General features: G+C 42.2%; 1 protein-coding gene across 1 annotated transcript in view; it reads left to right on the top strand.

Annotated features, from left to right (window-relative positions):
- TRPC3 (transient receptor potential cation channel subfamily C member 3) overlaps nt 1-24,198 on the top strand; it is a 62,055-nt gene extending 37,857 nt beyond the window's left edge. The window contains exons 5-12 of the mRNA XM_035113198.2: nt 1,229-1,445; nt 3,674-3,907; nt 5,441-5,705; nt 6,737-6,932; nt 10,511-10,720; nt 12,569-12,652; nt 17,056-17,131; nt 22,397-24,198. Coding sequence (XP_034969089.2) covers nt 1,229-1,445; nt 3,674-3,907; nt 5,441-5,705; nt 6,737-6,932; nt 10,511-10,720; nt 12,569-12,652; nt 17,056-17,131; nt 22,397-22,539 — 1,425 coding nt within the window. The 3' untranslated portion in view covers nt 22,540-24,198. The remainder of the gene's footprint in view (nt 1-1,228; nt 1,446-3,673; nt 3,908-5,440; nt 5,706-6,736; nt 6,933-10,510; nt 10,721-12,568; nt 12,653-17,055; nt 17,132-22,396) is intronic.
- The last annotated feature ends 1,623 nt before the right edge of the window (nt 24,199-25,821 follow it).

Raw genomic sequence — 25,821 nt, 5'->3', positions numbered from 1 at the left:
TCTGTAGGCACACGAGGACATCATCTTGCTGAAGCTAACAAAGTCTGGTCAATCCTAGAACCTGAGAACTGCATGAATACCCCCTCGGGCTCAATGATGGAAGAAATGTAGGATATAAGTTTATGAAAAGAAAACACACACACACTATCAGGATCAGTATGTGTTACCCAACATAGGCCTCATAGACCTCCTGTTAATGCTGCTTACTTGACATAATAATAATAATAATAATAATAATAATAATAATAATAATAATAATAAATAATAATAATAATAATATTTAGGGTCGCAGGTGGCACTGTGGGTTAAACCACAGAGCCTAGGGTTTGCTGATCAGAAGGTCAGCAGTTCGAATCCCTGCGATGGGGTGAGCTCCCGTTGCTCAGTCCCAGCTCCTGCCAACCTAGCAGTTCAAAAGCACGTCAAAGTGCAAGTAGATAAATAGGGACCGCTACAGCGGGAAGGTAAACGGCGTTTCCATGTGCTGCTCTGGTTCACCAGAAACGGCTTTGTGATGCTGGCCACATGACCTGGAAGCTGTACGCTGGCTCCCTCGGCCAATAATGCGAGATGAGCGCGCAACCCCAGAGTCGGTCACGACTGGACCTAATGGTCAGGGGTCCCTTTACCTTTACCTTAATATTTATACCCCGCCCATCTGGCTGGGTTTCCCCAGCCACTCTGGGCGGCTCCCAACAGAATATTAAAAACACAATAAAACAGCAAACATTAAAAACTTCCCTAAACAGGACTGCCTTTAGATGTCTTCTAAAAGTAAGATACTTGTTTATTTCCTTGACATCTGGTGGGAGGGTGTTCCATAGGGTGGGCGCCACTACCAAGAAGGCCCTCTGCCTGGGTTCCCTGGGAGGGAACCCCCAGAAGGCCCTCAGAGATTGCAACAGTGTGTGGGGTAGCTTCAGAGCAATAAAAATGTATGAATCAAAACCTTTCCAAAACCTTTTCAACTTTTTGCATAGGATTGCCAACAATTTGTTGCTACGTTTCATCAAACTGTGATTCCAAAATGGTTTATGAAAGCATGAAAACATACAACAGTCATTTAGGCGAAGGATTCTTAAGTATGGCTTTACAATAGCTAAACTGCAAAGAAGTATCCCTAAATTGAAATTTAGCATTAAATATGCATTTTTGGCATGTGCCATGTTTGTTGAGAGTGAAAGCATACGTCGCTTAAAAACAAATATATTCTCCTTTGCTTTCTCAGCTTGGAAAAATTCTCAGAAGTCCATTTATGAAGTTTGTGGCGCATGCAGCCTCCTTCATTATTTTCTTGGGTCTGCTGGTGTTCAACGCTTCAGACAGATTTGAAGGGGTCACAGTTTTACCCAACGTGACAGTTACTGATTACCCTAAACAGATTTTTAGGGTTAAGACCACTCAGTTCAGTTGGACAGAGATGCTGATCATGGTATGGGTCCTTGGTATGTATATAGGCTCTCTATCTCAGTGTCAACCTGATTAGTTTCTGTTGCATTCTTCGATAAAACTGCTTTCTGTCATCGCTGTTGTATGCTGCTCCAGTAGTAGATTTCTAGGCAGAGATCTCACAAACAGAACTAATTAAAACCAAGCATCATTAATAGTTTAGAGTAGGGCTTTCCAGACTTTTCATGGTGGTGACACACTTTTTAGACATGCAGCATTTCGCGACACAGTAATTCAGTTTTACTAGCAAACTGGAGGTTAAACAAACCCCTTTCCAACCCTGAGAGGAGTGCAGGGAGCGTTCGCATGACACACCTACACACTGCAGCCGACACACTAATGTGTCGTCGTGATACACAGTTTGGAAAGCTCTGGTTTAGAGAGTGCTAGTTGTAAAACGTATATTTTTTAAAACAAAGAGCTGGTGTAAGGTTTTGTTGCAAAAATCGCATCAGACTTCTTCCCAGTGAGCTTAGATGTTCAATGCAAATTACAGCATATGTGCTGAATACCCAAGGGATCTGGGAAGAAGTCTTTCTTGCTCCAGTAAATAAATAAATCTCACTGCAATTTAAAGAGATGAGAGAAGCAACATGATGGGCAGATAGATCAGCTAGTCCATGGGTAGGCAAACTAAGGCCCGGGGGCCGGATCCAGCCCACGGACGGTCCGGGAATCAGCGTGTTTTTACATGAGTAGAATGTGTGCTTTTATTTAAAACACATCTCTGGGTTATTTGTGGGACATAGGAATTCCCCGCCCCCCCCCCAAAAAATTATAGTCCGGCCCTCCACAAGGTCTGAGGCACAGTGGACTGGCCCCCTGCTGAAAAAGTTTGCTCACCCCGGAGCTAGCCAAATCTATAATGGCTCTGTTTCTTAATTTAGACTGAACTGAAAATCTCAGAGTTTAGTTAAATAAACTCTGGAGATTGCACAGTATTTCCCCATAGCCTGGGAGTGTCAATAGCCTTGATCACTGATCCTTAGAGCTTTAAAATAACTCTGGCATTTTTATTTTGCTCTGTCTGAGACCTTATTGCAGAGGACTAAAAATAATTTAAAAGTTGTGGGCTGTAACCAAGTCAAATTCAGAGTACAGCCATTAAAATAAACCGGAGCTAGACAAATCTATTGATTTCAACGAGTCTATTTGTGTGCTGCTCCAGTAGTCTTATTCTGCATATGTCTTATTCAAATACTACCTGTTTGCCTTTTCAAATTCATTAACATCCTCTTCAAGTTCATATAAAATGAGCATCCTATCTAAACTTGCGGAGGTCTGTTCCCGTAGCACAATAGAATGCCAGAAAATTTCATGCTGATGTGCAGAGGAAACCAGCATTAAAGAAGGAAGAGCAGATGAATTTTCCATTAGACATATGAGTGTGCATAAATACCCACACCCACACCCACCACACCACATATACTTTCTTTTTCCTTTTCTCCCTGTCACCTTAAGGTGACTCGGCTGCTCCCAGGTTAGATGAATGAATGGAATAAATCCATCAACGTTGAGCAGCAGTTTCTCTTCTGCAGATGAGAATAGTGAAGTGTTACTTTTACAAAATAAAAAAATTCCTTCAGTAGCACCTTAAAGACCAACTAAGTTTCGTGCATGCACACGAAAGCTCATACCAAAATATAAACTTAGTTGGTCTTTAAGGTGCTACTGAAGGAATTTTTTTATTTTGCTTCAACTCAGACCAACACGGCTACCTACCTGTAACTGTTACTTTTACAGGTAGTGCTCAGGAGGGAGGCTGGAATACTTCAACCAAGCAGCTGCTGAAGATTACCTACCTCACTTTCTTGCAGGACTAGCCTAAATCTGGTGATCAATATAAGAGCTCAGATAATCTGAGTGTGAGTTTGGGTTAGATATGCAGATTTATATGTTTTGCTTGTACTGTATTCCACTTCGTGCTAACATTTCACGAGATCTGTTACACCAGTAATATTGCAGAATGGGCCTAGGATACATAAATCTGGTGTGACAGGTGAGATCCTTGCACTTGCAGTTATCTGCATGGAAGTGGCTTCCAAGTATGACATGCCTTGTGTAAAGCAACTAAGAAAGACCTAAACCATTTTCACTTGTGCAATTCTTTGTACCGGTATGTCTCTTCAGAAGTCAGTCTCGCAGAGTTCAGCGGCTTGCTCCCAAGTAAGTGTGTAGCGGTCTGCAGTCTTCACTGTGTTTTTATCGCTTTTCTGGTTTTTAGGCATGATGTGGTCCGAGTGCAAGGAGCTTTGGACAGAAGGACCCCGGGAATATATTTTGCAGCTGTGGAACGTTCTGGATTTTGGGATGTTGTCTATTTTCATTGCCGCTTTCACAGCAAGGCTACTGGCTTTTCTACAGGCTACAAAAGCACAGCAGTATGTGGACAACTTCATTCAAGAGCCTGACCTCTCTGAAGTCACACTTCCACCAAACATAGAATATTTTACTTACGGCAAGTCAAAACATGTTTTCGTGTCTTTTATATATTAAAATGGCTAGCATCCTTTTAAAGAAATAGCATGAGGATTATCACAGGACATGCTAACTCAGTGGGGCAGAGCTGCAACATGATCATCCTGGCAACAGCATTGCTATTACTTACTGGGAGGGACAGAGTAGATTGGCTCTACCAGCGCAGCCCCACAGCCCCCTCTTGATAAGTACCATATTTCTCCATCTATAGAACGCTCCCATGTATAAGGACCCCCCCCCTATTTTTGGGGACTGAATTTTCAGTAAATGAGGGGAGATGGCCCAAAGTTGTTGAGCCTCTCCCCCCAAGTTGCTGCGGGCAGGAAACACTCTCTAGATCATTTCCTGCGTGCAGCAGCATTGGGGGAATTTGCGCTCCCGGCAGCCATCTGGTGTATGGGAGCGCAACCTCCCCCGACGCCGTCGCGCATGGGAAACGATCCAGGGAGCTCCCCTGTATGCAGCGGCTGGGTGGCGGTGCGCAGCTCCCCCCCCCATGCAGCTGTGGGCAGGAAACACCCCCCACAGATCGCTCCCTGCTTGCTGCAGCATCGGGGGAAGCCACACTCCCGCGGATGGCTGGCAGCTCCTCGCTCCCCCCCCCCATGCCACTATCCATGTATTGGACGACCCCAGTTTTTTGATGTGATTTTTGAGTCAAAAAACCTCGTCCAATACACAGAAACGTACAGTAATAGCAATGCCGCTGCCAGGATGCTCTTGTTGCAGCTCTCCCCCACTGGGTGAGTTGCACCTGTAATCCCATATAACCACCCAAATGTCATGGTGTTCGTTATGCCAGAAGCTGTTTAGTTATGCTGGCCACATGACCCGGAAAGCTGTCTGTGGACAAAGCCTGACTCCCTTTGACTGGACTTAACGGTTCAGGAGTCCTTTACCTTACCTTTACGTTTTTGAGCCCAGTAAAAACTTATAAAACAAGCCTCCTCCTAAAAACGCTACTGCTTGCATATGACCTTACGAATCATGAAAGAAAAGTTTTGATTTTTCTTCTGCAATTACATTTAACACATTTTATTTCATTCTGCAATTACATTTAATACATAGATCTCCCCTGTTGGATCTCTTCTATCATGCCCTCAAACAACTCTCTCATTTTTTCCTATTTTTGTTTTAACAAAACATCCAGCTTGAAGAAAAGTCTTACAAAGCTTGGTGTCTGTTTTACAACTTTTTATTTTTTAAAAAACCCAAATAAAGATATTATTCTGTTGAAAATTTGACATGGCTACAAACATTTGATAAGTAAATCAAATCACTTTAAAGCTTTCTGGCCTATTTCATCGCAAAGTCATGAATTATTTCCTCCAGATCAACTTCTCTTACAAGGTCATGGTAAATTCGAATTACTCAAAAATATCTATTCAGCGCTATAAATATGTATCTTTATCAAGATGTATGAATATAGAACTGTCAGATACATATTTTTTAACACGCAATAAAAGAAAAATACGGAAAGCAACAGTTTCTCATTTATGTCTCTCTCTTTCAGCTCGAGATAAATGGCTTCCATCTGATCCACAGATCATATCAGAAGGTCTTTATGCAATAGCTGTTGTGCTTAGCTTCTCTCGAATAGCTTATATTCTGCCTGCAAATGAGAGTTTTGGCCCATTGCAGATTTCACTTGGAAGGACCGTAAAAGACATTTTCAAGTTTATGGTTCTTTTTATTATGGTATTCCTTGCCTTTATGATTGGGATGTTCATATTGTACTCCTATTACCTTGGAGCCAAAGTAAACGCAGCATTTACGACGTAAGTAATGCTTATGAAAAAAAAGGACAAATGTTTTGCATCCTCTTTGTGGTCGAGGCTGCTGGAGGTTTACAGTACAAGTTAGTTTACACATGCACCTCCATCACAATAACTTGTCACTCAGTTCATTTGGATGGATTCAGCTGATTCTAGCTTCTCCTCTGTCCCTTCCTACCCATAATTGCCTATCCCGAGAGTAAATGTTACTGAATGTATTTGAGTTGCAGTTATTATATAAGCATAACCAGGTGCTTTACGTAGTTAGACAAACTATTTAATATTCTTATGTTTTGTTTTGTTTTTAAATGAAGCTTACCGGGCATGTGATACTGAAGATTTGTATGAATGCACAGCAAATTGAGAATGGTATACCATAGTCACTCATATAATAATTGGATTTTTTGCTGCAAAAAAAGGCCAAATCTACACCATTCATGGACTAATGCATTCATAGTTGGGGCATGCAATATTGCACATGTGTGTCCACTGTGCATGCTATAATATGCAGAGACATATAATAATCATGAGTTTTTCATAAAAGCAAGCAACTGTTATAAGAATCACTCTGTGCTATGTTGAAATAGCTGTGCATGCACACACATGTACATTTGGTGCTTTTATATATAAAAAGTGCAAGACTGTTGTGATAAGTTGAGCTATGCCTCTGCACTATATTTCATTTAATTTTTGCAGTTTGCAAGGAGTTCTAGAGATGATGCCATTTACTTTATTAAACAAGTATCTAATCAAAGTTGTAAGGCAGCATCCTGGTGTACAGGGATATAAAAAATGGCATTACACCACCACTTCCCCCTGTCAAACTTAATTCTGTGAATACAGCTCACCCGCAAACATAATTGGCAATATGCAGAAAAGTCACAGGGGAATCAAATCTGAAAACATTTTATGTTGCGAGCATCTTGTTTTGATTAAATGTCTGCACTAGGATCTTTGAATCATTTACTTTTCAACAAAATAATTTACAAGTATTTATATTTGAATTCATTAATGTACCATTTTTCCCCATACAGAGTTGAAGAAAGCTTTAAGACCTTATTTTGGTCAATTTTTGGCTTATCGGAGGTCACATCAGTTGTTCTCAAATATGACCACAAATTCATTGAGAATATTGGCTACGTGTTGTATGGAATATACAACGTAACAATGGTTGTGGTTTTACTCAACATGCTGATTGCCATGATTAACAGCTCCTATCAAGAAATTGAGGTGGGTAGTTTTCTGCTTTATTTTGCTCACCCACCCTGCAAATATTTGTTCTGTATATACTGTTTCTCAGCTTACCATAACTGCTTAGACCAGGCATAGGCAACCTTTGGCCCTCCAGATGTTTTGGACTACAATTCCCATAATCCCTAACCACTGATCCTGCTAGCTAGGGATCATGGGAGTTGTAGGCCAAAACATCTGGAGGGCCGCAGTTTGGGGATGCCTGGCTTAGACTCTAAGGTATGTTAACTTAAGAAAGTTCATGGAAGGAAAGGTTTCCCATTTCCTCTTCCTCCCTTCAGCTACTGTCATTCCCCACCTATAAAGTGTAAAAATAAGGCTAAATCTATAAATGGCTACTAGGCATGATAGTCAGAAAATATATGCTTATTAACACATACATACATACATACATACATACATACATACATACATACATACTCAGTGGTCTAAGCCACTGAGCCTCTTGGGCTTGCTGATCAGAAGGTCGGTTGTTCAAATCCCCGCGACAGAGTGAGCTCCCGTTGCTCTGTCCCAGCTCCTGCCAACCTAGCAGTTCGAAAGCACGCCAGGGCAAGTAGATAAATAGGTACCACTGTGACGGGAAGGTAAACGGCGTTTCTGTGCGCTCTGCTTTCCATCATGGTGTTCCATTGTCATGCTGGCCACATGACCCGGAAAGCTGCCTGTGGACAAATGCCGGCTCCCTCGGCCTGAAGGCAAGATGAGCACCGCAACCTCATAGTCGCCTTTGACTGGACGTAACCATCCAGGGGTTCTTTACCTTTTTTTTACCTGCTTATGAATACCAGTTGTTGGATACTTCAATGGGGGAGAGTCGTCTTGTGTTTGGGTCTTGCTTGCAGGCTTCCCGTAGGCATCAAATTGGTCACTGTGAGAACAAGATGCTGGACTAGACAGGCCAGTGTCATGATCAGCTGCTCTTGTGACTGCAGGCCCCTCATATAAAAATTAATACTGACATAACTTCACACTCCATTTCTGTACATATTTATTTCCAGCGTTTAGATACTGCCCCACCACAAAAAAATCCTTTGGGAGGTTTACAAGTGAAAATTAAAACCATAAAATATAATTATACATCATCTCTCTGTTAATAAGAACATAGGAGAAGCTGTGATGGGTGACATCAAAGGTTAGATTTTCAAATTCTCTGTAATCATAACATGTTTTCCAAAATTGAATAAATACAAATGTGCCTGATTTGCATAATTATTATGACCTGAGTCCCGGGAAATAGGAGATTTACTGTAGCAACATAGACACCCCCCCTCCACCTCACATAATTAATTTTGTGATTCTGATAAATAATTATGTCACATTCTATCAACACAGTCATCTTTGCCATGTCAACAGGACTCTGTGGTGCTGCTGATTACATTAATATGAAAACAAATACTAAAGGGTCTTTAAAACACGATTTATTGTAACATAAGTTTTTGTAGTAGCTCACTTGTTAAGATCCAGGTAGTGTCAATTTCAGTTTGAAGATATATCCATGTATACTAGGTTGGATCAAAACATGCATTTCTGTGAACAGAAGGATCTCTAATAAGCAGAGAGTCTTGCTAACAAAAAGGGGTGTGGGGCAATTTTTGCCAGTTCCCCTCCTCCCCTATTTAAAAAGGTTAATATCTGGTGAGAGTTGGCGAAAATGCATTCTGAGAGTATGTTATGATGACTAAACTGCATTTCCAAATATTAATTATTCAGTGTGTAACCTAAGCATCTTTTTCTGCTTACCATATTTAAAGCTTGGTTCTAATCCTAGGTGCATATTAGAAATACGTAGGTGTTTATCCTAAAACAGCCAAGGCTGTACTTAACATCTGCAGGGTGTCAGATTTTCAAAGAGGGCTAATGTACGTTACTTAATCAATTACTGATAGCCACATTTTTTTATTCTAGAAAGCGCCTTATTCAGCAGGACTGCAAAACACATCATTAAAAAATTTAATCATATCATCCTGGATGTTTATGTTCTAAACAGTGCAGTTGAAATAGATAATAGTATATTTTACATGTAAATAAGATGTAGACATGCTTGGCAAATAACTCCACTAATGTTGGTTCTCAAGAGAAACTTCCAGATCTGTAGTGTTATTTTTTCGTATTCTGAATAATTAAGAATGTTATGCATCCTGGGGAATTCAAAGAAAGTTCAGTATGTTTTCAGAGTAATTGACTGCTTTCTAATTTTATTGATTAGATTTTTATCCCACTCTTCTTCTAAGGTACTTATTGCTCCATGCATGTTTTGCCTCCTCTGCATTTTATCCTCACAATTCTGTGAAGCAGGTTAGGCTGAGAGAGAGTGATTGGCTCATGCTGATCCAGTGAGCTTCGTGGCTTCATGGGGATTTGAACCCCAGTCCCCACTGTCCTAATCCAACGCTCTTATTGATACAACTGGTCTCTGACTCTTCATATGTTGCAAGGTGTTTTACAGTGTGAACCTCTGATCATTACTTCAGTTTAGCTGTGGGGAACACATCCAAATAACTCTGCATTGTTAATACGTTTATTTTTATTGCTTAGAATTATAACTCTCTGTATTGCATTATCCAGCAGCTCTTGAATGACTGTGGGTTTCTATTCAGAGCAATAGAGTTTCAGACTGAAAGAATCTCCCCAAGAAATTTGTGTTCTGGCATGGGGCTTGTGGTTTGTTTGTTTTTTTAAAAAAATCCTACTAGGCATGGCTAAATTCGTGGAAGTACGTAAGTCACTCTTTGGATATCAGCCATACTCTTGTTTTGTCCCAAGAGTACTGAAAAGAAGAAGACGAGATTCAAGGACTTGGGAGTAATAGAATATAGTGGGGGGGGGGGGAAGGAAACAGGTTGCAATCCTAAGTATACTTATTAGGAAGTAAGTCTCATTTTATTCAGTACATCTGGGTAAAGATGTTTATGATGAGACTGAGAGAATTGTGAAAAGGTGAACTTTTGACCAAAGAAAAGTGAATATTTAATGCCAGCAGTAGCAGCACATAACCAGGAGACCCTATACTTCAGAAGATTGCCCTCCAACTTGTGGAGGGTGTTCAGAACAAGGATGGTGTGTATGTGGAGTTACAGTGCTCATTCCTGCGGAACTTCCTCCCACCCTCACTGAACATGACCAGAGAACACCTGAAGTGTGAGCACCACTGGAATGCCTAAACCCTGCCACTTCCTTGCAAGATACTTCCTATAAGTCACTGGAGAACAAGTATGGCTTGAGGGACTTTGGTAAAGAAAGGGGAGGACTCTGTAATCCTGAAGATCAGAGTGTGGTGTGGTGTGGTGTGATCACACCCCTGCTTCTCAGTAAACCTTGTTTTACCCAGGAGACAGAGGAGAAAGTGTAGCCCTTTGTTCTTCCTACTAGATGTTTGTGTTTCTTGCCTCTTCTCATCTTTTTTTATAATTGAAACTGCTTGCTTGTTGTTCATGTTTTTAATCCAGTAAGGCACTTTGTGTGTCCCTGCACAGAAAATTGGGGTAAAAATAACTTGCAGTGGAGTAGGACTGTTCATAAATAAATAAATGAACATGTCTTTATTCCCAATGTAGGATGACAGTGACGTGGAGTGGAAATTTGCTCGCTCCAAGCTCTGGTTATCATACTTCGATGATGGGAAAACCCTGCCGCCTCCATTCAGCCTTGTCCCAAGTCCCAAGTCTTTTGTTTATTTCTTTATAAGGATCATTAAGTTATTTAAGTGCAGGCGGAAAAGACTGCAGAAGGATATGGAACTGGGAATAGACAACTCAAAATCCAGGGTAAGTGCAAATCAGACTCGCTCTGTTTCATGGAACATTATTTTTTTAAGCTTTTGCTATTTCTTGAACTCTAAGTAATGGTTTGCACCGATGAAGTATGCATTGATGATCACATTCTAGGGTCTTTTCCATGGATGGCCCTCCAGATGTTGCTGGTCTACAGCTCCCATCATCCTTGATAATTAGCCATGCTGACTGGGGCTGATAAGCATTGGAGTAGTATAGTAACATCCAGAGGGCCACATAGTAGGGGAAGAACCAAAATATGGAATAACAAAAATAACCAAAGTATGTCTGCATCCAGTCTCACATAGAGACATAAATTCCCCATGTGAGGGAGATGGCTGGTGAGAGCTGAATTGTAAGCTATATCATGGGAAACTGACTGTGCCCCACTAGAAAACAGATGTATATGGGGCACTGCAAACAAATAAGGCCTTTTCCCTTTACCCGTTTCAGCAAACCCCTTTTGTCATGCAATCCCTCTGGCATTATTGGGTGAGTTAGCAGAATCAGACCTTGCTATTGCGAGTGTGTGGGGGGCTATTGAAAACATCCTCTCTCATTCAGTTCCAAAATACCTTTTCTTTCCAGGGTTAATTTCTGGCAAAACCAGATTTCCAGTCTCTGGAATAGTTTATGGGGATGCATGTATATCAGAGTTGGCACACCTTGGGCAGTGAAATTCTGCAGGGTGGCCCCCCTGCTAGTGCACTGTCCCTGCTGTGAGGCTTTGGCAGAGGGGCAGTGGCAGAAACTTCCAGTTTCGCCTCAGGCTGTGAAATGGGCTGGCCTGTGTGTGTGTGTGTGTGTGTTGCGTGCAGACATATATACAGGGCCGGCTCTAAGGCAAGGCTGGGTGGTGCAATGCACCAGGGCGCTGGGCCGGCAGGGGGGCATCGCGCAGCTTTGCCTGCGGCAGCCGTGCTACACCCAGCAGACAGCCGCGCTGCGAAACGGGGCGGGGGGGGGGCGCTGGAGGGATCTTCGCACCATGGCACCAGGGTGCCAGATACGCTTGAGACGGCCCTGCATATATATATCACTTTAAACAATTAAGTAGCTGAAGCATAGGAGAGATTAACAGTGAGAATAACAAGCTCCTTATCCTAGTTTCAGTTTTGTCAGTATTCCTTGTACTGTTGTTTATTTTAATATGTTGTTAATCTTAAATTAGTACATTATATTATTTTACTTCTCAAATTTTCTTTAGCTTGGCCACAAGCTCAGCACTTGGGGAACTACTAGCCAGTCAGTGGCAGAGGAACCCTCTCTGGCACCCGGGCGGGCGCAGCCCGTATGGACTGCGCATGTGTGGCATCCTGTGCGTGCGCACTCTGTACGGGCTGCCGCTCGCACGCAGTGGCTGTATGGCCTGCCACGTGAGTGGCAGCCCGTATGGAGTGTGCATGTGCAGCAGCCCGTACGGACTGTGCGCGAGAGGCACCCATACGGACTTCACATGCCCTTGGCCGCTCTACAGCTGCGGGGGAGGCAGGGGCCATCTTGTTACCCCTCCCAGAGTGGAACCCGGGGCGGCCCCCCCCTTATTATGCCCCTGTAGCCAGTGCAAGCTAGTCTTTAAGTGTGTGGAATGTTGAATTTGTCTTCCATACTTGATTCCAGTTCAGAGAATAGGTAAAATATATATTCTTATTTGAGCACATCCTTGAAGTTAAGAATAAATACATGCACAAGTAGTTTGTGGAATCAGAGCTCAGCTTGTTTCCTTCAGAATGTTTTTGCTGAAAAATATACATTTCTGTAATCAGTAGCAATAAAGCAATGCCAGATTACATTTGCAAATTCCATGGAAAATATTCTGATTTTAGATTTATTCTTTCCTAGCTCAATCTCTTTTCTCAATCCAACTCGAGGGTTTTTGAATCACACAGCTTTAATAGCATTCTCAATCAGCCGACACGCTATCAGGTGAGTGGTTAGTTGGGCAGTACATGCAGCCATGATTATCTAAATAAACTACAAGTTTCCATGCAGCTCTGAAGTTGGACTGCCAATTCACAAATAAATATTTTGTGACAGATCTGTTAATCGCTTGGCACAGAGCTTGCCGGAAGGAATAATTTTCCTGCTTGCTGCTATTTTCGCTGCTCTGATGCCAAACCCCCAAATGACTTATTAAAACTTGGGTGAGTTTTGAGGTTGTGTGGCAGAAACTGCCGGGAGAAAATGCTGAGAAATGTGCCAGAAAATTCATTGCTGATAAGCTGCACACCCCTGAACTGTAGCCCACAGTGCTTTCAGTTAGGAATATTCAGTTAATTAATTGATTGGTTCATTTTAATTAACTGACCTAATTCACAAGTAAGTACATTTTGTATATCTGCATTATGAAAAAACCTTTAGAACCATCAAAATTTCAGATACTAAAAGCAAAACCGATTCTCCAAGTGTGTGGCCAACACATCAACCACGCAGATACAAAAGGGAAGTATTAGGAGGCTCAGGAGAACATAAGCATACCCAGGTGGCACTGTGGGTTAAACCACAGAGCCTAGGGCTTGCTGATCAGAAGGTCGGCGGTTCGAATCCCTGCAATGGTGTGAGCTGCTGTTGCTCGGTCCCAGCTCCTGCCCACCTAGCAGTTTGAAAGCACATCAAAGTGCAAGTAGATAAATAGGGACCACTACAGCGGGAAGGTAAACGGCATTTCCGTGCGCTGCTCTGGTTCGCCAGAAGCAGCTTTGTCATGCTGGCCACATGACCCGGAAGCTGTCTGCGGACAAACGCTGGCTCCCTCGGCCTATAGAGCGAGATGAGCACCGCAACCCCAGAGTCAGACACGACTGTACCTGATGGTCAGGGGCCCCTTTACCTTTACCTAACAGCTTTTAAAGGGGGGGGAGCCTTATGGGTAGCAGGAAAACATTTATTTTTTTTAACTTAGTGAGACCAGATAATGCTCAGAGGCTGCCAAACTCTGATTGACTATCGGTGGTGGTGGACCCTGGAAAATCGGGGTGAGGAATAAAATGGTGTGTTCTGGAAAAGGGGCATGCTATCTGACTGGAATTCTACAGAAACACTATGTATGCTGCAACATTGTGTTGCAAGCCCAATTTGTATTATTAAATGGAGGATGGAACAATTTCAGTTGTAAAACCTTAGATTCGGCTGGTCAAAAGCTGGCACAGAAGACTGAAAATGTAAGGCATAGGATGTGCTTTTGACTGCCTTTCTCAAAGAGGGTTCATAGAAAAATGAGTTATAGTGCTGAAAGAACAGATTCATCAACATCATTTTTTAAAGCACCAGTTGTGTTGAATGCTAAGCTTACGGAACACTGTTCTAACAAAAGGTCAGAATGCAAGATAGACCATATTGAAAGGATCCAGGAGAGTGATGGAACATGAATAATTTAAATACCAATCTGCATAAACAAACACAAGCATGTTATTCAGATACAGTGATATGAAATATTTTTCCCATGCCCTTCTCTCTCTCCCTCTCCCTTTCTCTCTCCTGTTGACATAAGTCTGACCTTGAGCCATAGAATACGTGGGATTTTTATTTTCTGAATTGGAAATGCAGACCAGCTCTTCAGCGACTGCTATGATTGCATACAAGGGAGGGGAGTATGAATACTGGCCCAGCTTGACAATTCCTGACAACAGTCCTGGAAAAAAAAAATAATTTCTCCCCACTCACAGAAATGGCATGTGATGTGAACACATTTTTGTTTGCTTGTTTTTTTTGTCCAGCGGACAAAAGGGTTACAAATGAAGCCAGAAACAGGTGGAAACACCACCACCATGAAGATCTCTGTACTGACCTAGCTGCATTATTCCCTATAATGGGACTTATTTATTATTTAATTCGTTGAGGAGGCAACTTCCCTGGCTCCTGGCTCTGTGTTGTATCTGCCAATGAGAGCAGATAACTCTGTGGAGCTGCCATAATGTTGCCTCTGCCGAAACCTTTGTGACAGTTGTCCCTTTGCCATCACTACAAGTAAGACCTGAAATAAAAACGTGGCAGTTTATCTTCATCCCCATAACACCAGTGCTCTACTTCCAGCTTCCAATGTTCCAACCATGTAGGCAGGATTGCCTTCCTCCAAAATTCAGTTCTGCAAACTGTAAGGGACTCGAGTGGTTCATTCTGCCCATTCATTTTCCCTTTCAGTATTTTATAAGTAAGACTCAGTGTTCTATGGCTCATGCTCAGCATTTGTTGGGCTGTTTGGGGGAGATTAAACTCCTTTCGAGGTGTATGCATGTACTTTTTTGGAACTTCTTTTCGCACTTATGATTTCTTAATGCAGTGGTTTTCAACCAGTGTGCCCTGGCACCTTGGGGTGCCTTGAATGATGGTCAGGCGTGCTGCGGGCAACACTTGTCTCCGTCCCTCTTTTCTTCCCTCTCTCCTCTGATGCCCTCTTGCGTCTCTGCCTCCCAAAGGCTTGCAAAGCTGTTTGTTGCAGCGGTGCTGGCTACAAACCCCCTGGGTGAATGGTGCCTCTGGGGCTGGCCAGGGGATGAAGTGGCCTTGAAGCATGCAAGCAGGTGAGGGAGCCCAGCCTGTCAGCCAGTCCACCAGCCCTTGCTGTTGGGAATAGACAGACAAGTCCCAGCCCCCTGTGGGGCAGTGTAAGGAGGTACCTCTCTTTGGGGCAGGGGGCACAGCTCTGAGATCAGGGGGGGCGGCAGCGGCTGACCAGAGGACTCCCAAGGAGAGGGGAAAGGAGAGGACTCTGAGGGAACACTTCACAAGGGAGGGTGTTCGAAAAGGTGTGAGGGGCTGCCAGCTCTGAAGGGTGACATAACTGGGCTCCTGAGCCCCACAGGGGTGCCTCAGAAATAATAATAAATAATAATAAACTTTTATTTATATCCCACCCTCCCCGGCTGAAGTTGGGCTCAGGGCGGCTAACATCAGATATATGACATTAGTATAAAGTATAATATGTAGTTGGTCAGGGGAGCCATGGACTCAAAAAGGTTGAAAACGTTTGTCTTAATGAATTCATAGGCTGACTTTCTACCAAAGTGCATAATAATAATAATAATAATAATAATAATAATAATAATAATAATAATAATAATTTATTATTTATACCCCGCCCATCTGGCTGGGTTTCCCCAGCCACTCAGAAGGCTCACATACAATAAATACAGTACTAAATAAGATAAAAATAGAGAGCCAGTGTGGTATAGTAGTTAAGAGTGTGGCACTAAGACCTGGGAGACCAGATTTTCAATCTCCACACAGCCATGAAGCTCACTGGGTGACTTGTAAGGATAAAATGGAGGAGGAGAATTATGCCCAACCACCTTGAGAACCTTGAGGGAAAGGTGACCTATATATGTAATAAATAATTATATAAACAACAAAAAATACAGCCTAAAACATAACCAATTGACAAGCTGAAAACAAACTCATCAGTAGGAGCCTTGCATCCATCCTAGTTCTTGACGCCTTATCCTTTTACTACAAACCATTAACTCTAATTGATGTTGTAGATAATAATAATTTAAAAACCCAGTGCTGCTACAAAACCTATTTGCCTGGCTTTTCCAGAGTAATCAAATTGCAGTTACTGTACATAACCCTTGTCTTGCAAAGCCCCAGACACGGTGCCAAAACATAATTGAACAGGAAGTGTTTTGTCACAGTCAGTGTATACTGTCCCCTTCTCTATGCTTGTTCATGGTAATAACCTTCCTCTTGTTTCTCAGTCCAGGCGCTTTGGCTCTTGGCATGGGGGGGGGGGGCACTGTGTTTGAGGGAGCGGTTTGACTTGAAGAAGTCATTCCCGCACAAAATGCCCCACCTCACGATTAAAAAGGTGGGATTCAATGAGCAACCTTTGCTGACACCTTGTGGTGAATAGGGGTTGCAGCCCTCAGAGGGAACCCAAGGGTTGCAAGGTTGGTTATTACATATTTTCAGGGAGAAATAAGTGTACGAGAGATATTCAAGGTCCTTCTATTTACTGAAACAGCCAGGCATGTGGTGTTGTGTTATTAGTCATGCTGGCCACATGACCCGGAAAAACTGTCTGTGGACAAACGCCGGCTCCCTCGGCCTATAAAGCGAGATGAGCGCTACAACCCCAGTGGTGTTTGCGACTGGACTTAACTGTCAGGGGTTCTTTTCCTTTACCTTTTTATCCATGTCTAGTTGGTGCAGAGGAGGGGAATTAAATGGCTCTGTGTGGCGTCTTGCAGGGTCGGGATCCCTTCCAGTCTATGTGGCTCTGTGAGTTGTGTATGTGAGAAAGAATTGATTGTACTGTTACCTTTATGACATTCAAAGCCTAGTAGCATCATGAAATGATAAAAAGTTGTGGTGTTGTTGTTTTTCTCCAATAGCAAATCATGAAGAGACTTATAAAACGTTATGTTCTGAAAGCACAAGTAGACAAGGAAAATGACGAAGTCAATGAGGGTAAGAGCTACTGCAGACTTCTAAATTTACTTGTACAGTAGGAAGACTCTGAATGCTGCCCCCAAAATGTAACTACTGAGTACGATCATATTGCAGTAACTTGTACACTTAGTGCCTTTTATGGACTACCATCACCTCTTAATTTGCTGCCCACAGCACTTTTATCAAGATACTAGTGTATTTCAGCCCGTTCAATAACGGGCTCTAGAACATCCTGGGGTTCGGAGAAGCGCTTGCGCAGCGCTTCTCCGAACCCTGGGACCTGTCATTGCTGTCGGCGGCAAGGGGACAGGAACGGAGGAGGAGAAAGCGCTGCTTTCTCCTCCTCCGTTCCTCTCCCGCAGCCGCCGACAGCAAGGACACCTCCCAGGGTTCGGAGAAGCGCTTGCACAGCGCTTCTCCGAACCCTGGGACCTGTCATTGTTGTCGGCGGCAGGGGGACAGGAACGGAGGAGGAGAAAGCGCTGCTTTCTCCTCCTCCGTTCCTCTCCCGCAGCCGCCGACAGGAAGCAGAACTCCCAGGGTTCGGAGAAGCGCTTGCGCAGCGCTTCTTCGAACCCTGGGACCTGTCCTTGCTGTCAGCGGCAGGGGGACAGGAACGAAGGAGGAGAAAGCGCTGCTTTCTCCTCCTCCGTTCCTCTCCTGCAGCCACCGACAGGAAGCAGACATCCCAGAGTTCGGAGAAGCGCTTGCACAGCGCTTCTCTGAACCCTGGGACCTGTCCTTGCTATCGGCGGCAGGGGGACAGGAACGAAGGAGGAGAAAGCGCTGCTTTCTCCTCCTCCGTTCCTCTCCCGCAGCCGCCGACAGGAAGCAGACATCCCATGGTTCGGAGAAGCGCTTGCGCAGCGCTTCTCCGAACCCTGGGACCCGTCCTTGCTGTCGGCGGCAGGGGGACAGGAACGGAGGAGGAGAAAGCGCTGCTTTCTCCTTCTCCGTTCCTCTCCCGCAGCCGCCGACAGGAAGCAGACATCCCAGGGTTCGGAGAAGCGCTTGCGCAGCGCTTCTCCGAACCCTGGGACCCGTCCTTGCTGTCGGCGGCAGGGGGACAGGAACGGAGGAGGAGAAAGCGGCGCTTTCTCCTCCTTCCTTCCTCTCCCCCAGCCGCCGACAGGAAGGACGCGCGCACTCTCCCCCCCCCCCCGCCTCCTCCAACCGCCGCTCCTCACGGCCAGGGAGGGTTGTGAGGAGGCCTTCGCCGGCCTCCACCCCGGCGGGAGCGGCGGTTGGAGGAGGCAGAGTGGGGGGAGAGTGCGCGCGCGCAGTCTCTGCTGTCCAATCCCTGTATCCCTGGGGCACATGCGCAGTGACCCAGGGACACACGGGACATCTGGACGCAGGGACAACATGGACATTATTATATAGGATGAGTACTGGGCACCTTTGCCATTACACACACAAGAAGCACTACCTATACAGGTGGTTACCTTAGATGTGGGTGGCGCTGTGGGTTAAACCACAGAGCCTAGGGCTTGCCGATCAGAAGGTCAGCGGTTCGAATCCCTGCGATGGGGGTGAGCTCCCGATGCTCGGTCCCAGCTCCTGCCAACCTAGCAGTTCGAAAGCACGTCAAAGTGCAAGTAGATAAATAGGTACCGCTACAGCGGGAAGGTAAACGGCGTTTCTGTGTGCTGCTCTGGTTCGCCAGAAGCGGCTTTGTCATGCTGGCCACATGACCTGGAAGCTGTACACTGGCTCCCTCGACCAATAACGTGAGATGAGCGCCGCAACCCCAGAGTCGGTCACGACTGGACCTAATGGTCAGGGGTCCCTTTACCTTTACCCCACAACTTCAACTATAGTTACTACCAGATGTTTTAGCAGAAATTGGGAGCAAGTCACACAGCAACTGTAGAAACATATTTCCTTTTTTTTAAATTTTTATTCTTGGTTCACCAGAAACTAAAATAAACTCTTTGCTGAAGCAGGCACCATTTATTCGCTTTTTAAACATTGATTCAGCAAATTTTATATACCGCTGGATGGTAAACAAAGCTCTAAGTGGTTTGCAAAAATTTAAAGTGAAACATTAAAATTGTCAAGATAAAAACAGGCGTTTCAAAATATGTGTCATGTTAGCCATCTGTTGCACTGAATTCATGTATGATGTCAGGATTATTTACAGGACAATGCTTCTCCCCCCCCCCCCCCCGCAATGTTATTATAATGAGCCTTATGACATTTGGACAAATAAGTGAGCTTCTTCAGACTCAACACAGAAAACACATGAAAAAATTTATGGATGGGGAACCTGTGTCCCTTTCGATGTTGTTGGATTCCAATTCCTGTTAACCCTGACCACTGGCTAGGCTGGCTGCGGCTGATGGGAACTGAAGTCCCACAGCACCTAGAGTGCCACAGTTTCTTTATCTGATGTATGGTAATTGGTGCCTTGAAGGTCTAAATAAATAAATAAGTAAATAAGTAAATAAGTAAATAAGTAAATAGCTAGCAGAGGGGGGGGACTGTGAAGGAAACCTGCACTGGTGGAACTAAAAATAAAATCATAGAATCATAGAGTTGGAAGAGACCACAAGGGCCATCCAGTCCAACCCCCTGCCGAGCAGGAAACACCATCAAAGCATTCTTGACATATGTCTGTAAACCTTTGCTTAAAGACCTCCAAAGAAGGAGACTCCCCCACACTCCTTGGTAGCAAATTCCACTTGGTAGCAAAATACTTTCCTCTCACATTTTCTTACAGGGAGGATGTTAATATCCTTTTAAAAAAGTAATTCCCAAATGTGTACTATGGGGAAAAGGCAGGTTGGAGAGTAAAAAATGCACTTGAAATAGAATGCATTGATTCACAGATGACATTTAAAAAAACCCTCAGGAAACCTGAAATAAGATTGTAAATCCACTTTTGTACATATGTGGCCATTGGCCGATTAAAAAACTTAATGCAGGCATACTTAAAATTGCCTTTCTGCCTTTCATAAATGTGTACTCATAATAGGAGAGAGGCTCAGAAGCTATTTAAATGGCACAGGTGAAGTAATCTGTCTGAAGCTTAAGAAGGCTTTGCCGATAGCCATCTCCTATTCCAAACTGGAATAGGTTAGAGTCTTTAGTTATGAAAGATAATGTGATGGGGGGGATTAATACTTTGAGTGAAGGTTTCGATCTGCAGAAAAACCCTACAGCAGCCAACTCACGCTCCAGAGATCTGGAGAATGTGTGAGAAAGATCCTTGCCTCTTTGGCTCCCGGGGTAAATATTTAAAATCATGAACCTGCCTCAGTCCAAACTCATGAAAATCTGTATGGAGGAAGCGATCCCAGGGGTTCTTTTTATTGGTCAGCTTATTGTAGGAGACAAGCTGCACATGTTTTCCCTGTAAAATCTCTTGAGCTAAATTAAACTTCTGTCAACAAATGTGAAGGTGAATAGTTGCATGCGAATGCTATAAACTAATTCTGTAGAGCTGTAAACTCTGAACTGCTTTATTTTTGAATTTGACAAAATAAAGTAGTTTAAGACAAAGCAGCTAAAAATACTTAAAACCCCCAAATGCCAGTGCTAGTGACCTTTAAAAACATACCCACATGAGTTGAATTCTCTTCTAAAATTAGCTAATAAGAAAAAGAAAATATACATGACCTAAATACCTCAAGGATGTTGCTTTGCTGCTATAAGATATGAAGTGTTTGTAAGAGTATGGGAAATACAATTAATGCTATTTGTTATTTTTGGCTTAGAAGCATGAGAGTTGTATCTTAGACCGTCAAGACAATAAAAGCATACTTAGATTTTTGTTGAAGTTTATTTCTTTCACACATCACATGAAGACCACACACACAGAAAAGTGAATTGCAGTCCTTTAAAATGACCCAGTTACATTTATTTCAATCCAGTTTCTAATGTCTTGTTAGTCTAGTGCTATATAAATTGAGGACTGATTGGAATGGACACTTTTGAATTTTGCTATTAATTCTTCCCTTTGTGCATCCTTGAGATTCCTCATCTTTTTCTCAAATGTCATACTTCTCAGTGCTGATGTTGGATTTAATCAGGGCTTCTGCAAAGGTGTCTCAGCGCTGAAGATACTAAAACTTTTAATGTCATGGTTGAAATCAACCCAGCATACTAGAACAAAGAGTTCCCATTAGCACTTTTTAGGGTGCAATGCTGTGCATTGCATTTGATAGCAAACCCTTTGAACACCATGGGATTTAGTACATGCATGAGTAGAATTATACACACATAGGATTATTGGGCTTGCTGATGGAATTGAATGACCTTGGAGTTTTAAAAATTATTTGAGGGAAAGGCAAAGTTCAGGTTTGACTGGCTTGAATGCTGCCTTTCTTGCCCATGTAATCTACAAACATCCAATTCCTTATCCATCCAATTCCTTATTTATTTATTCCCTGCCCATCTGGCTGGGTTTCCCCAGACACTCTGGGTGGCTTCCAACAAAAGAGTTAAAGTACATTAAAACGATAGTCATTAAAAACTTCCCTAAACAGGGCTGCCTTCAGATGTCTTCTAAATGTCTGGTAGTTGTTTATTTCTTTGGGTGAATGCCACATTCTTAAATAAATAATAATACCATTTATTTGTTACCTGAGATAGCCCATATGGAGAGACTGTTTGGATCTAAGTCCAGTCATGCTTTGAACAGATTTAAGTCCCGTTAATTTCAGCAGGTGGTGTATGCTAAGCATGACAAAAGCTGGATCCAACCCAGTGTATTTAAACAGTCATAAATTTGAATAATAAATTATTTTAGCAGAGGTACTCCATTTGATAATGCATTTTTCATGTGAATCTCACCAAAGCTAAGCACCAATAAGATCCATTAGATCAAAATGGGAGCATCAAGCATTTCAGGAGGGAATGTAAAGCATTAATTTCAACCACTGAAATTAATAGGAATGTAAAAGTGGCTGGATCATGTTCTGTGTTCAAAATGCAGTTAAATAATCAAACAGGTAGAGGACACATCATTGCTTGTTATCAGCCCCACCTGTTCAAAGAAGACTACAGTAAAAGCTTTGAGTAATCTTACTGAATAGTTGAGTAAAGCTTGCAGTCATAATAGAATTTGTGTAAAGCAGCTCCTTATATAATTCATCAGCATTGGTTTACAACCTAAGAATATAAGAAGAGTCTGATGGATCAGGGCAGTGGGCTATCTTTTCCAGCATCCTGTTGTCAGTTGCCAACTAAATGCCCATTGGAAGCCTGCAAGCAGGAGCTAAGTCAAATGCTTGGTATTTGTAAGCTGTGTCAACAACTTTCTTTTTACTAATTACACAGGTGAACTGAAGGAAATTAAGCAAGATATTTCCAGTCTTCGCTATGAACTCCTCGAAGACAAGTCTCAAGCAACAGAGGAGTTGGCAATTCTCATCCATAAACTCAGTGAGAAACTCAATCCAAATTTAACAAGATGTGAATGATCTCAAATCCCTGGATTTTGACCACAGCACAAGTATTGGCAATAATATTTATGAGTGACTTATACTTGAAAATGTATTGTAGATTTTTAGCACTAAATAACTTTATGTACAGCTTTATTTGAAATACCGTCTTAGAAGATTTTATGAATTTACATGCAAAAAAAAATCAGTTTATTTAATGTGTATTATAAAGGATACTTTGCATTTATTTAATAAGGTGCAACTGTATCTAAACAATCTTGCATTGCAAATAGTTTTATCAATAAAATGTATATCATTTGCACTGAACAAAGAAAAAACAACACTGAAGACTAGGGCTGCAATCCTAAACCGGCTTACTAGGGAGGTAAACATGTTTAGGATTGTAAGGCATATGTCCTCCACCATGCTGATGGGAGATGTAGTAACCAAAATACAGCCAGCTCAGTGAAAGATTACTTGAAAGTACTTTGCATATGATCCAGTTAAAATCAAAGCACGTTGAACTCCCATTGATTTCAGCGGCATGTGCTTCTCACACTGATGTTAACACACACACACACACACACACACACACACACACACACACACACACAGCACAATCCTGTGCATGTTTCCTTGGAAGCAAGTCCCCAAAGTTTAGTGGGCCTTAGATTGCAATCTTATTCATGCTTCCTTCATAGCTGCCAAGTCTCCCGTTTTTCGCGGGAAACCCCCCGGATTTTAATGCATTTCCTGCTGTTATCCTGAATAGAAAAAAATCCCGGAAATCCCCCAGATTTCCTACCTGCCAGGGAGGCTCCATTTTGGGTGCCGCTCTGCCCATGTCTGGGCACCGGAAATTGGGCAGCGCCGGCACCGGAAGTTGCTTCTACGCATGTCCAGACATGCGTAGAAGCGACTTCCGGTGCCGTGCCGCTGCTGATCCCGCATTTTTCAGCGGGAGACTTGGCAGCTATGGCTTCCATTGAACTCACTGGAGCTTATTTTGGAGTGGACACATGTAGGATTGCACTGCTGCTTCCTAGTATGGATACTTGGACTAACCTTTTTAAGTGCTTAACTTTCACTGGATCACACCCCTTGATTTATCAGATTTCTTAAGAAACAAGCCATGGCATGGACAACTGAATGTTTAATAGTGGAAATAAAAATGCGGCTATAATAGTAATAGTGCCGTTAAAATTACCTATACCTATATAAGTTTGCATATTTGCTTTCAGAATAGGAAGTATTTTTTTTTTACTTCTAACTAATGTGAACTGTCAAAATATACATTTTCATGTGGTAAAGATGATTTTTTAAATTTTAAGATACTATGCAGGGCTGATATTTTGTTACATTTGTTCTAAATAATGCCTCTGATGCGTACTTGTTAAATAAAATATTCATACTTTATTGACTCTTTTATTTTTAATACTATGTCAGTAGTGAGTAGGAACGCTCAAGCACATTGAGGGGAAGGGCATGGATGGATGGAGGATTGGTGCAAACGACCTGGAACTACAGGGCTGAGGAATTGATTTAATGCAGGGCATGGGAACAAAAGAAAATCAGTCCAATATGGATCTGCGGTCCTCTAGTACAGGGGTGTCCAAACTTTTTTCAAAGAGCCAGATTTGATGAAGTGAACATAACGTGAGGGCCAACCATTTTGCCTGACATTCTTTGAGCCATTAAAATTAAATGCAAATTGTTAAAGTTCATAGCGGAGAATGTCTTCTCCTACAAATATGTTGAGCCAAACAAGCTCAGCATTTTCTTAGCCAATGTTCGAATCTCTTAAAACCGGCTCTTATCCAGTTGGTGCTAAAAGTTCACAAGAGAGAGCTGTTGGTGACGACTATGTAACTCAGTGTCACAATGTGTCTCGAGCTACAGCTGATGTACCTCAATGACCTCGAGCTGCAGCTGATCTGGAGCATCATTTGGGTCAACAAAGAATGGAGAGGAGAAAAGGCTGATCTCCTTTTCAATAGCAGCTAAATCCTGAAAACACTGTTTAAACTCCCCAGCCAGAGATGCAATGTCTGCTGCATACCTGCTCATTTGTGCACTGATATTGTCCTGTGGAAAACTGTTCGTTATTTCCTGCAAAGCTGAAAAATGTATGGTATTGGGCTGTGGTTGTGACAATTGCCTTTGTTTTTAATTTGTTTTTAATTTTTATTGGAATTTTATTTACAACTTAACACAAACCACCCACCCCAATACACAAATACACACTAATTAAATGTGAACATAACATACAGTGAGCATAACATACAACAATATAAACAACCAAATAAAAGACTTCCTTTATCCTGTATCTGGCCTCCTTATTTACTTCTTATAAACTGTTTCCTTTATGAATAAATAAGATTTTTCCAGGGTGGATAAAAATCAATGATTTTTTTAAAAATAAAAATAAAAAAATCGGATTTTTTTTATTTAAATCGATTTTTTTGATTTAAATTGGATTTTTTAAAATAAAATGCTTTTTGAGGAAAATATATTACCACCCAAAGGTTATTCCATCATGAAATAAAGATTAGTTTTTTAATTATGTAGAATAAGGTTGTATATGTTTAATTTTGGGGGTAAATAAATTCCATTAATCCATTCACAATGTCATGCTCTTCCAGAGGTTTTTGTAAGATTATTGGGCAGTTTCTCTGCCTACAAGATATTATCACAGGTGCTTGGTTTACTTTTGCAGTTCTCAAAACTGAATTTGACTCAACAGAGATCACATGCCTCTTCTTTCCATCAAAAATGTTATAACATGAACAGAGTTGAGAAAAAGACCTTAATCCTATTGTTCTACAAACCTATGAATACAGAATCAACCCCTTCAGTGCTAAGTTTCAAGAAGTTCAGTGAATAGAATAGAAACAATATTTTTCTGATTGTTTGGAGTGGACAGTATTTAAGTTTTTCATGTGTAGGCTGGGCTGACAGTCTAAGTTTCTTAAAATATATATTTTTATATACAAGTTATTTTTTCCCAGTTTTTTAGCAATTAGGATCCTTGCCGCTCCTGTGGCATAGAGGAATATTTTCTGATCTTCTCTTGCTATACCTGTGTCCCGTTATCCCTAGTAGAAAAGCTTCTGTATTTTTCATAAAGTTATACTTAAACATTTTTTTAAGCTCGTCATACACTGTGTTCCAGAAGCTTTTGATTTTTTCACAGGTCCACCAAACATGTATAAGTGTCCCCTCTGTTTTACCATACCTCCAGCACAGATTTGTTTTTGTCTTATACATTTTAGCTATTTTGGTAGGTGTTAAGTACTATCTATAAAACGTCTTGATTAGGTT

This window comes from Zootoca vivipara, chromosome 9 (genome assembly GCF_963506605.1).
Source record: "Zootoca vivipara chromosome 9, rZooViv1.1, whole genome shotgun sequence".
Taxonomy (NCBI): domain Eukaryota; kingdom Metazoa; phylum Chordata; class Lepidosauria; order Squamata; family Lacertidae; genus Zootoca; species Zootoca vivipara.
This window is presented reverse-complemented; position numbering and strand designations above follow the sequence as displayed.